At 41.7% G+C, this 13628-nt stretch overlaps 1 protein-coding gene across 1 annotated transcript in view; it reads right to left on the bottom strand.

Annotated features, from left to right (window-relative positions):
- Positions 1–4412: 4412 nt before the first annotated feature.
- Positions 4413–13628, bottom strand: part of mtss1 (MTSS I-BAR domain containing 1) — a 53402-nt gene continuing 44186 nt past the window's right edge. Inside the window, exons 9-15 of the mRNA XM_070902278.1 lie at positions 13291–13388; positions 12548–12626; positions 11440–11616; positions 8694–8825; positions 8168–8318; positions 7762–7788; positions 4413–6693 (exon numbers count right to left, since the gene is read on the bottom strand). Coding sequence (XP_070758379.1) covers positions 5636–6693; positions 7762–7788; positions 8168–8318; positions 8694–8825; positions 11440–11616; positions 12548–12626; positions 13291–13388 — 1722 coding nt within the window. The 3' untranslated portion in view covers positions 4413–5635. The remainder of the gene's footprint in view (positions 6694–7761; positions 7789–8167; positions 8319–8693; positions 8826–11439; positions 11617–12547; positions 12627–13290; positions 13389–13628) is intronic.

The following is a 13628-nucleotide window of genomic DNA, read 5'->3' as shown; positions in this document are numbered from 1 at the left end:
AGAGGGAGCAAACCATAACTTACTGTTGCCAGCACTGCCCCGCCCTGGCTCTAAATTACACCCTGAGGATCATGGGTAATCACTGAGGATGTTTAATCACACAGTGTGAGTCAGAGGAGCGGGTGGTTCATCAGCTGCTCTGAAACAGAAATTTTTATGTTTCAGGTGGAGCTTTGCTGTGCTACATCACAGAATTTAAGCCAAGTTAGTTTTATTCATTTAGCCCAAAATCACACATTTGCCTCAAGGGGCTTTACAGCCTCTATCCTTAGACCCTCGATTCGGAAAAGGAAAAACTTCCCAAAAGAATTTAATTTGGGAGAGAAAAGGAACAGATAAGTGATTAATATCTATATTTTCACTGTGAAAGGTGTCGCTTGTAGTGATGAACCTACAGAGAATTATCACCTGAATCTGCAGCTCCCCTTGACACAGCTTCATAGTGTGTCCGCCCACAACTTCACTGCTTTGGTTCACTCTAACTGCTCTCGTAACGTAGTTTTCTGTGCAACAGACTGCTGTTACACTCCCTGCTCAGCAGCAAACAGCAGACAAACACAGTCAGAGACTCGCTGGTGAACATTGTGGCGCATTTAGCAGCTAAAGATATTTCCCTGAGGAGTTGGTAAACAGAGCTGAAAGAGAGTGAATATTGCATAAAGCTGCATGAAGGGCCAGTAGAAGAGAAATAAGGACTTTTTTGAACTGTGAATCATGCAGAGCTACTCCAGTGGAGTCCCAGAATAAAAATATAGAGCTGAAATGAGCATAATATCGGGCCTTTAAAATCAGTATAATCCTGTGTCCTGTTTTGGGCTAATTATATAAGCATATACGTATTAAATGAAGTAAACGTTTCAGTTTGTATATGTGCATGTTTGCATGACAGAAAAGAGAGAGAGAGAGAGAGGCAGTTCACATAAACACAACTGTCAGCCCCCTGTGCTGACTTTAGAGCTCAAGTGATCGGTCTATTAATCATTATTAATCAATTGACTGAAAACTGATCAGAAAAAAATGTTGATAATCTATAATTCATTTTTTAAGCAAAAATGCTGAAAGTTCTCAACTTCTGAAATGCGAGTTATTTTAAATAAGATAATACATTGGGTTTATCACTGTCGGCTGGATAAAACTAACAATATAAATAAATCTCTGAGAAATGATACGTATTTTTTTCAACATTGTATAGTCAAAACAATTAATCGATTAATCAAGAAAATAGTATGATAATGCTCAAAGTGACCAGCAGATGGCACACACAACAAGGATCTTCTGGAAAAAATTACAAACTTTTGTAATTGCAGCTTTTCTTTCTCTTATGCAATAGTTGACTTAATATTTTGGGTTTTTGGACTGGAAGCAATTTGCAGACGTCACCTTGGGTTTTAAGAAATTGTGACACTTTTCACTATTTTAGGACACTTAACAATTAACTGTGAAAATAATAGTCAGATTAATCGATAATACAAATAATTGTTAGTTGCAGCCCTGACACTAAGTCACTGTTTGATTAAAGCTTGGACAATCTTTTGATACTGAATCACTGTGTGACCACAGGTGAGATTTTAGACTAATTCCTTCCACATTTGAACAAGTGAAAACAGAAAAAACAGAACTATTTAGAATTCTAGCAGCCGGGTGTTGACTGTTGTATTTCTACTGATGTGAAGGAAACAACCTGCGACCTCATCTTTTGTTTAAAATTCAATATTCAAGAGCACATTTTCAAATTCAAGAAAGAAAAATGAATCCCAGTAAACACTAAGTGTGAACCAGCTGTATTGTGACTGTAAATACAGAAGACAAAAAAACAGAGCACCACCAGAATTGATGAATCAATTATTATTATTATTATTGATCCCACAGCGAACATCAAGAGATGAAGAGCAAAACATTTCTACATTCTGTTGGTTCATGTCGTCCATACGTCTGTTTAGTCCTTCGTTCGCTTCTCGACAGTCAGACATCCAATCAGGTTTCAGATCCTCAAACATCAGGAAGTTCACTGGGTTTCCTTCTTTAAAGCTTTTCTACAAAAATATGACAAGTGACGACCGATGGCGGTGTCAGATCTGATCACATCGTCTGATCAATAAATCAACAAAAATACAATCAGGATATGTATACATACATTTTTATATATAGATTTAGATCCCTCCCAGGAATAGAAGCACTAATATATACAGACACAACTGCTGTGGGGCTAATTGGGTCCAATCAATCAATCAATCAATCAATCAAATGAATATCAGAAGCTCTCAGACTGATCAGAAGGCAGCTTTTCTGTCTCATCAACAATATAAACACTTTCATCAGTTGCAGGAAATTCCTAAATACACAGAAAAGTTTTTTCGAGAACAGACCAGGACCAGCTGACCAGAGACTGGACTGCATTTCCCAGAATGCAGCTGGTTTCTGCCAGGCAGCCTCCCAGCAGGGCTGTAGCCAGGATTTGAGAAATACTGAGGTCCTGAGCCTAAATTCAGATGGCAGAGCCCCTCACGCGCAAGAAATGTTTGATGAGCCACCAACCAAACTCTGTTCAATTTTGTGCATATTTAAGAAAAACAACAAAAAAAAACCCATTATAGCCTTCTCTACACATTCAGGTGGAAATACTAAATTACTTATAATGTGAATCCATTAATCATTCAAGACATTTCTTAGGGAAAAATGTACTGGTTCTACCTTTTCAGATGCAGATGTTTGCTGGTTTTCTTCATCTTCTAAGATTGTAAACTTAATATCTTTGGGTTTTTGATCGGACAAAACAAGACTTATAGCTTGGGCTCTGGGAAGTTACTGTTTTCTGATATTTTATAAACTAAATGTTTAATGGATTTAATAGAATTATTATTAGAATTTTACAAGAATTATTGCCATAATAAAAATAAAAAAAATTTGTTGCTGCTCTTGTAAACTCCTCACATCATTTAAACCCCTAAATTCCCCAAAACATTAACTGAGGACATGGCCTCAGTCCTCAGTGGTAGCTACGGCCCTGCTTCATGAAGTCGACACTCGACCGGCAACCTTTAGAGGCAACGTGTCTTTTATCACATCAGAATCCATTCACGTCAATATTCGGTCTGGAATCATGTTCATGTTTGGGAGAAGGGGATTATTTTGCCGATGATGATCCAAGAAATATGCAGATTTAAGACTTACTTCTTTAAGTCATCTGATAAAGCTGCGTTGATCAAATCCTCGCTTCTTATTTTTCTGGCTCTGGCACAGAAACGTCCCCATTTTCTGATGCACTCGCTTGTATATCCAACCAGAGAAAAAGTCATCACCAGATCTATTTGATCACTGAAAATATCGGAGGTGTGAGCACTGAGCTAAGAGGTCTGAAATCAGGTTATTGTACAAATGAACAAATCTAAATGTTTTATCAACTTGCAAACGGGATCCAAAATAGAACCAGCTATTGGAGCCCAACCAAACTCTGTAGATAAATATAGTTTAATTTAAAGTTGAATGCAAAAACAAAGTCCTGGACTCTGATTGGCTGTAAACAGCTAATTCAAAGAAAGTAAATCTGTTGACTGAACAGAATTTCAGTGAATTTAAACACTCAAAACAAAATCAAATCCAAGCAGTGTCAGTAAAAGTCACTGATGATGTTTGCCTTTTGAAGGGTAAATCAGAGAGCTGTGAGCTTTTGTTAAGATGGAAACACCGTCATGTTGGAGGAGTGAGCCTGCAGAAAATATAGAAACTGAGACATCAGCTGCCCGATGTTCATAAATCATCACAATGATGACATTTAACAACATTTATTCAGTAATTTGATAAATGTTTTAATTATTGTATGTTACTGTGCAAGCACTTGTACAGGCAATCAGAATTGTTTCTACTGATACTGGATTTTTGTGGCCGATACCACAACAATATTAGTATAAATTCTTCATCATAAACACATAACAAATATTTTGAGGAGCCCTTAAATTTGGTTATTACAGAACTGTGACCAAGATACGTACTGAACTGCACATTTTACAGTGTAAAAATAAATGTGTCAGTGCTTTCTGATGGACAAACTGTGTCATAGAAGCACTGTTTCTAAATTAATTAAACCAAATTCTGTACCGACATTTATCAGCCAACACCAACATATCCACAAATCACTTAATATTGGCCGATTTATTAGTCTGGCTCCAGTGTTGTTATTGTTCCCACTGGTGACTCACAACAGTCATGCAGCTTAATATGTATGTGCTGTACTGGTGTATATATATATATGTCAGCCAGTAAGTAAAAAGAAAAGTACATATCTCAGTCACAATTCTCAATGGCCAAATTTAAGGGTCCCTTATCAAAATAATTGCTTATGTTAAAAAGTAAATGTCAGCTGATACAGCTCACAAATATCTCTCAAAAATCAATCGAAACCTTGTGTGGTTCAGGCTCTAGTTATTCCATTAATTGACATCTAAAAAGTGTATTTTCTTTGGCAGCTTTGATGGTTCCAACATGGCGGCGTGTCTCCTGTAACAGCCTTGTCACCAGCAGCTTCTTTATAGTTCTGCTTCTCATAGCCGGCTATGTTCTCGTGTAATTGTTGCCGATCTGCTTCTCCTAAAACAATGTCGCCTCTAATAGTTGCAGACAAATCAGTGTCTTCTTCTTTGTGTTATGATTCCTCATATCCACTCATTTTTTACACAGTAAACCACACATTCGCACACGGTAACATTTTTAATCCACAAACAGTAGCCCTCAGCGGCACCATTTGGCATCCCAGGGGCACAGTAACTGTTGCCACTTGAAGGTGAAGGAATCAAAATTCTGACTTGTCTTCAGTTCAAATTTCTGTACGGGTCAAAGAAAGTGAGTGACCTTTTAACAACGTGCCTTTAAGCAAAACATCCAACCTCCCCAGCTGCTCCCAAAGCTTTTTTTTTTTTTTTTTGTTCTAACATATTTACAATCTACAGAGCCCGTCAACGTTTTATTCCAGATGACTTTCAGGTTCGGTGTTGGACTCCTTGAGATGACCGGGAATGAACCAAACACTCACTGTTCAGATACACCGGACCAACACTGACCCACAGCCAGCAAAGTAAACCCTCCACACACCATGGTTCAACCACGTGACACAGTGGAGCTACTGGACTAATTACTAAACCCCACCCTTCTGGGAGTCTAGGCAAAAGGCAGATCAAACACACCCAGGACTTAAGAGGATCTGAGACACTAAAAGCTTCCTGTGTGGCTAATTAACAAGCCACATAACGATCATCTGACCAGGAAGTGAGTTCTACCTAAAACAATCAACAGCTCTATGGGTAAGACTGGGTCAGACAAAAACTTTATGCACAATCGAAATGCAAACATGAACCAAACAAAAAGGCAAAAGATGGTCGCTGCAGCAACAGGAAATGACAACAACGTCTCCAAAATGTTTAAAACAAACAAATCTAAACGACCTAAAAGGAAGCAGAACATAAAAAGACACGTCGAGATCCAGCGATTAAATCAGTCCACTATCTGTGTTTAACAGGAAGTCTATGTTTGATTTCGCTCTGAGCGGTCTGTGCTGACACACTCGGGTGCCTCTTTTTCGGCGCCGAACCCATCAAACTAAACAGTTCACCTGCAGGGAAGTAACACACTCAGTCGTTTAGCCTCATTTGTGATTGGTTGGAGGGGGCAGGAGAGGGGCGGAGCGATCGTTGGTGAGAGTCCTTTTGAGCTTCACTCCTCTGATCTGATTCAGCATGCCTCCTCCTCCTCCTCCTCCTCCCTCCTGAGTCCGCTGCTCCGGGTTCTGTTCCTGGATGGAGGGTGGAGGAGCCTGGGGCTGGTAGTGAGCACTGTGGCCAACACTGGAGGGCTCTCCCTGGGAAGCGGAGGCCTGGAGCTGGCTCTGCTGCTGCTGGAACAGCCTCTGTTTCTGCTGCTGGGTCAGGTGTTGTTGATGCTGGTCTTGCGGCTGATACTGAAGCTGCTGGGGTTGCTGAAGCAGCGACTGTTGGTGTTGAAACTGTTGCTGTAGTTGCTGCTGCTGCTGCTGCGTCTGCAGTTGCTGGTTGTGCTGCTGTAGTTGACTGCGTTGCTGCTGATGATTTAGTTGGTTGATTTGCTGCTGCTGCTGCTGTAGTTGTTGCTGGTACTGTCTCTGTTGTTGCTGTTTGAAGTTGCTGGCCTCTGGTGGCAGGGAGGGTACGGTGGGTACAGGCACCGGGATGGGCATCTGACCTGGGACCAGCTGGTAGTACGGCGAGGGAGGAGGTAAGGCACTGAGACTCTGTGTGGAGGTGCAGAGTTTACTGTAACCTAAACCTCCCGCTCCTCCAGCAGAGGGCGCTGTGAAAACATTCTCATCGCTACCGCCATTTCCTGCCAGGGCTTTAAGGGGAACCTGCGGGGTGCAGATGGGGATGGGAACCCCCCCGCTGATAGTGCCCCTGCGATACGCCGGCTTGGACGACGGTTTCCGCCTGATGGTCGCCGTGTGGGACGGCAGCTGGTGGACAGACCTGCCAATCAACTCGGGCTCGGCCAACAGGCTGACTGTAGAGGAGGGGCGCTTGGCCTGAGCAAACTTCCTGTACTGGAAACTGAGGTCAGAGTTCCTCGGGATGGTCGAGGACTTGTCGAAGTCTGACTGGGTGTTGCCGTGTGAGAGGTGATGCAAGGAGATGGAGTCTGCGTCTCCGTGGAGAGAGATGGACTCGTAGTCGACTAGAGAGAGACAAAGAACACATTAGTTGTTGCTCTGCAGTCAGCTGGACTTCTATTATTTCTTATCTTGATGACATTTGATAAAGTCATCTCTTCCTCTGACAGAAGCAGCAGGAACACATAATTACATCAGTGACTCACTGGTCACGTGCGTCTATGAACAATTAAGGGATGCATCATTGTGGAACAGAAACAGGGAACACACAACCCAGTTACTTTAAAGTCCAGCATTATGTTCTGAGGGGGCGACGTAAACCTGTACAACCTTTAAAAAGGTCAAACACACAGGACGAGGAAGTAAATTACATAAACAATACTGTTGAGTTTTTTTTAGGGCAAAGGAACCGTCATTATTTAAACACTGAATTATTTAACATTTCATGAGCGACTCTTCATGTCAGCAGCCAACAGTAACAAACAGCGGCACAAAGACATGATTTAACGAATTGGTTACTGACCGTCACTTTCACCAGTTAAGAGCCGCTGTCTGTGCTCGGTCAAAGATCATTTGTGTGGGAAGACGCTCCACTCTGTAACAACACTGTACAACCGCGAGTGTTTTTGTAGTTCCAACAGAGTGACACGTCTTCCCCCTAGAGGATCGCTCTTCAACTTCAGGAGTCGAATTCTCTCAGTTAAAATATTTATATGATATGAATAGGAGTTTAAGCAGGACCTTCAGTATTTGGATCAAGCTGCTTGTGATAAAATAAGGTGCGCCAGATTTAGTAGCTACAGCTAAATAGAAGTATCGGATCTGACTCGGTATCGACTCTGGATCAGGGCCAAAAAAACACGATCGGGTTACTAATTAGGCTGCTACTCAAAACTGTAGCGTTTCTGCCTTTTGAACCAAAAGCTGATAAAGATCTCTACTGGATCTTTGAATTTTAGTTCTTTATAACTTGAACTATTTAAAACTGAACCTACATAAATCTGATGAATGAATGCAAAGCTGGACGCAGATGTGATGACATGCGATCGAACCCTGACTCTAGCTGGGAGATGATAAGCAGGCAAGAAGGCAGACAGACAGGATCATAAACAGACAGGTAGTCAGAGACCTACCATAGAGGGGAGGATCTCTCTTTACAGCTGGAAGAGAAGGAAGGAAGTTTAGCCAAGAAAACAAAAAACTACTGAAAGAACACAACAGAGAACCAGAGAGGAGATGGTACAGCAGAGGAGACTGGTTAATAACTGAGATGAGTTTCATCCAAACAAAAACACAACAGAGACGTTCAGTCATACGGATGATTTACCAGCTTCGAGCTCCCTGAGTGAGTGTGTGTTCACTCATATCTAATTTTGGTGAAGTTTCCATTTGGATCAGACAGCTCACAGATGCTTCAGAGAGCGCATAATCAGAAGCTCATTCACATTTTCTTAGATGAAATTTGTAAAAACACGATGATTATGGTTCTGTCTCACTTTGTGTTTACTTGTGTGTGTGTGTGTGTGTGTGTGTACTCACTGTGTGTGTGTATGGTGTCCTCGGAGCAGGACGGGGTGGTGGTCTGGGTGCTGTAGCCGCTGGAACAGTGCAGAGAGTCCCTGCTGCTCCTCTGGCCGTCCGAATTCAACGCACCCAACGTCAACGCCAGCTGATCCCGGGCCGAGCACGACTGACAGAAAGAGAGGATTTAAAGTTAACCGAGTTTAATTTAAAGTTTTCCAAATAACAACAGATATTTTTCACAAAGATAAATACAGAGGAGGACGAGAGGAAACGAGGAGAGGAGACGAGAAGAGGAGGAAGCAGGAGAGAAGAGTAGAGATGAAAGGAAACATGGAGAGAAAAACCAGGAGAGGAGTAAAGTAGAGGAAATACGGGAGAGGAGATGAAGCAAGGAAATAAGAAGATGGAGGCAACAAGGAGAGGAAGCAAGGAGAGAAGGAGACAAGAGGAGAGGAAATGAGACGAGACGTGGATTGGATGGAGAAGAAAATGAGATCAAGCAGTAGATCAGTAATAACGTGTGTGTGTGTGTGCGCGCTACCTTCCCAGATGCAGACATGGCTCGAGCTCTCTCTCCGTGGTGTGTGTAGACGCTGTGTGGGGGGGCCAACATGCCGTTCTCTGCCGCGCCGCTGCCCCCTGCAGCAAGCTGATTGATGGAGCCAACGGCATCCTGTCACAAACAAACCAGCCACAGTCAACATAATGCACACTGTATACCGTCGGTACAAACAACAACACCACAGGACACAGAATATAACACCATGGAGCCATCAGAGAAGTCGCTCATCACACATCAATGAGACTATTGTTCTGTGCAGCACCTGTGGCAGCAGGTACAAAGAGATTTCCAGGTTAATTATCTATTTCCATGTCAGTTGATTATAAGAATATGTAATTATTCTTATGATACATGCAGTATTCACTGTATTAAGTTGGACTTCTACAATGGCTGCTGGTCTACGAACACCAACACAACATGTTAGAAATTCAGCTTGTACTCCGTGGTGTTTAAAAGTGAAGGATTTTAAATTTTATTTGAAGTCATTTCCATTTGTTAATTAGTGGAAAATGTTTTCCATAAGTCTCTTTAAGGCTCTGCTGGGCTGGTTAGACCTCCTCCTTGAAACAAAGAGTCCCAGCTAGCTACAAACCAGCATCTTCGTTTCAATGGGAAACGTTAAGATTTCCGAGCTAACCAGGTATTTAAAGAGAAACTGCAGGAGGTGGTTTCTGCGAGGGGACTGATGAAGACAAATAACCAACTATAACTGAGGAGTTTGGCTCCAAAGTGAAATCTTAAGTTTCAAAACAGCTAAAATGCTTTAAAAAGGACAAACCTGGTGTTGCTGTATATTATTCTTACTGTCAACGAATCCCACGAAAAGACCAAATCCAACAATGTGTTAATCCATCGCTCTACACTCTCACTGGTTCTCACTGAAGACATAAATGAGCTCACAAATATATCGTTTCCTATTTAAAAAGACTCAACAGTTTCAGCTGGTAAAGGAGTTAACAGTGCCTTTCTTGGGGACTATTTTCAGTGGTGGATTAATACACATTTGCTCGGTGTGTTTGGACGGTGGGATTGAGTCAAAATAAACTGCAGTGTGTGTGTGTTCATGATAATGAAGGAACATGTCACCCAGTGCAACTCTCTGAGGAAGACGATATATCAGGCTTTGATACACACACACACACAACACTTGTTAGTGGATCAGTTCATTGTTGGTTTCGGACTTTTCATGTGATTTGTGAGAATAAGAAAAATACAAAATATCAGCACTTATCTTTTAAAATCACTGACTGTCAACACAACGTTAATGGTTTTAAATCACTTGAGAAAAACTCCTCAGTTGACTAAATGAGGCACTTTTAGAGACTCTGGTTCATTAAATCACTGTAAGGATGTTTCCTTGTTCCATCATCACGTAACAGGCCAAGAAAATCACAGGACCACTGACAAGACACCACTGACAGCAATATTAACACCCGTGTAAATTACACCAGATTTCTACGACAGAGCGGGTAGTCTGGTAACAGGAGAGAGATATGTGACGAGGTGTCTGACAGGGACGAAGGCTGGCTGAGGAATGCAGGGCGGGACCACGTGATCACATGCAGAAAGCTGATATGTTGCAGCTGTTTTAACACCTTTAGTCAAAACAATAAAACAGTTTTTAGCTGAAACGATTGGTCAGTTATTCGAGTGACTAATCAGCAACAGTTCTGATGATTGATTCATCGTTTCAGTCATTTTTTTTTAAGCCAAATTGTGAAACATTCTCTGGTTCAAGCTTCTCAAATGTGACGATTTGCAGCTTTTCTCTGTTTTGTATCATTGTAAACTGGTGATCAGACCAAATAATTAACATAAATGCCACCTTATACTGTGCGAAATGTTGATCGCCATTTTTCACTATTTTCTGACATTTTACACACCAAACGATTAATCGGGAGCGGAATTGGTAGATTATTTGCTAACGAAAATAACTGTTTTAGCTAAGCTGATATATCCTGATGTATCAGCTTCAAAAATCCACAGCACTACCTCAGCAAGTATTGATGGAGGGGAACGTGGCCGCTATCACTGACTTAAGAACGAAATACGCCTCGTACAGCTTGAAGTAAGAAAAATCAACCATTAATCAATCATGATGATCTTCTGATTGATTATAGAGGAGTCATTCGGAGACTACAGCCTAAAATCAAAAGTCTTTGCAGCTGTAATTATTACTAAAAATTAAATTATTAGTGAAATACGTACTGAGAGACAAACATAATGTGTCAGAAGAGTCAAAAGACACAAAGCAACAAATTCATATTACAGATGCAAACAGACGCAACAACACGTTAAAAGAGGACACTGGTAACAGAAAATATACCACAAACACACAAACACTCGGGCAAACACTTACAGAACATTACTGAACACACAAATGTACAACGTTTTATGGAAAAGGATCAAGAGTTCAATTTAAAATGACAGATTTGAAGTGAAATCCAGATTTTATGGGATGAAACCGGAGCTGGATTAGAGAAATATGAGGTTCAATCTGAGACATGTGGATGAAATCGGTGGCAAAGCTTCAGAGGAAAAGGGTGTCAAATGAGTGTCGAGTGTGAGCTGATGGGGACCATGAGGAATAAAACGGTAAAACAGCGGGAGATCATGTGAGATGGAGTCGGATTTAAACCGATGGGAGACAAACGGTTACAACACGGTAAAAACACAGGACGGTACTCGGGCTGGGAGGAATGTAATAGTTGTAGTTTTTTCTCACGGTGGTCATATCCCTGCGGCTAACGCGGCGGCTCAGCGCGGGGTGGTGGCCATGGCCAGCAGCGTAACCGTAGCGACCACGGCTGCCCTGACGACCGAGGCGAGAGGGGGAGTTCCCTTCGCTGAGGGACCGCCCGGTTTCATCACAGCCAATCAGCAGATAGGGGGAGGAGCAGCGCTACACACAGGAGAGGGTTAGAGCGGTCTGTGTAGTCCTTGTCACGGTGAAAAGCTCTTATTTTGTAGATCCTCAGCGCCAACGGTCATTTTAAAGAGGGGGTGTCGGCTGCTGAGAGCTGGCTGAAGAGTGTGTGTGTGGGGGGGTATAGTGTTTGAGGGAAATGTACCTTTAAGATATTAAACATGTTTAACAGAATTAGCATTTTAGTGGAGTTTAAGTTTGAAAGCATACATTTATTAAGTTTGGCTGAAATTAGAGAAATCTCTGCATATCATTGATGTATAGTACATGGCCAAAAGTATGCAGACACCTGAACATTTCATCTATATGTGGCAATTAAACATGTGATTCAAAAATCCGCTGCTATAACATCTGGTTTCAGGCTTTCCACCAGATGTTGAACCTGGTTTCAGGGATTTGCTCCCATTCAGCCACAAGAGGTCAAACACTGATGTTGGGTGATAAGGTCTGGCTCTCAGTTTGGGTTCCAGGTTTGAGGTCAAGGCTCTGGGCAGACCACACCAAACCGTGAAAACCATTTCTTTATGGAGCTGGCTTTGTGCCCGGGGACACTGTCATGTCGAAGCAGGAAAGGAACTTCCTCAAACTGCCGTGACGTTCGAAGTGCACTGTCAAAATTATTATTGTACGCTGTAGCTTTCAGATTTCTATTCATTGGACCTAAAAGAGCCAAACAAGGAAAAACAGCCTCAGACCAGAAGGTACGCTAAAGTATGAGGTGTCCACATACTTTTTATGATTACTGTTGAAACAACCAATGAACATGTAATGTCATTTTATGAAACAAGTTAAAGGTCTAAAGAATTCAGCTAAAATCATTTTAAAATCCCGACAGATTTTATCTGAGCTGTGTGCAACGAAACAGTTCAAACAGTCACTGTATATGTGGTGTGTGTGTGTGTGTTACCTGGATGTGTACTCCATCGACAGCACAGCTGATGGAGTCCAAGGAGGGAACGTGTCTCACTGATCCAGACTGGTAGTTACTACAAAAACACACAAATCCTACGTTAAAGCATAAACAGCAGCAACAGACGGGTGACCTGACTGTAGCTGCTGAGTCGGGGTCGGCCATTTTGAGGTCAGGTATTAATCTTCATTTTGCCTGAACTGGGTCTCCAACTCACAACTCTAGACACCAAGGACAGGTCATGCTCTCGCTGAGCTACCTGCCTACCTGTCGATGCATGTAACAGATTTCAAACTAGTGTCAAGAATTCAGTTGTCAAGACAAAATTCAGAGATTTGGTGTACTACTTCTTCTTCATCTAGACAACATAGAGATGTCTGTAATGTATTTTTACAAAGATTGGTGCTCCATAAGCGACAAACTGATGTTTAAAGATGCCCTAATTGACTGCAATGTTAATGTGAGGATTCAAAATGCTGTCAAAAAAATCATTTTGTGAGACACAATTCTGAAATTCACCACACACACTCACATCTACTGTGACATCAAAACGCTGTCATTTATTTTCATGAACATTGGAGATTTATTTATCTGTTTACAGTGAAACATTTTGAAGCACTGCAGGCTCAATTTTTGATTATTATTTTTATTTTATACAAAACAGACTGATACTATTAGAAACGCAGCATGCAGTAAACCAGGAACAGTGGTCTGTGTGTGTGTGTGTGTGTGTGTGTTACCTGCTGATGCTGCTCTTCCTGGACAGAGTGTTACTGGGAGAAGCTGGAGGCGTCTGATAGGTGTAGTTGAAATCAGAACCGTTCAGATCCAAAATCACCTGAGAAACAAAAACAACTGGTGACTGTGTGTTTCTGGGTGCACTGCGTTCAGGATAAGGCTGGTGTTGTTACAAATGTTTGTTACAAATCAACAAATCCCATGAAATCTGACTTCAACCTTTACAACGGCTCATAAATATATAAAGTGCTCAGTAATTTTCTAAAACAGCTGGTCTCTGTAGTTTTTAGCAAACGCCGCTAAAAACAGCAGGAAATTGTGTATTTGTTGGGGACTATTT

Source organism: Enoplosus armatus, chromosome 3, assembly GCF_043641665.1.
Source record: "Enoplosus armatus isolate fEnoArm2 chromosome 3, fEnoArm2.hap1, whole genome shotgun sequence".
In the NCBI taxonomy this organism is placed as follows: domain Eukaryota; kingdom Metazoa; phylum Chordata; class Actinopteri; order Centrarchiformes; family Enoplosidae; genus Enoplosus; species Enoplosus armatus.
The sequence above is the reverse complement of the archived record's forward strand: the minus strand, read 5'-3'. Positions and strand labels throughout refer to the sequence as shown.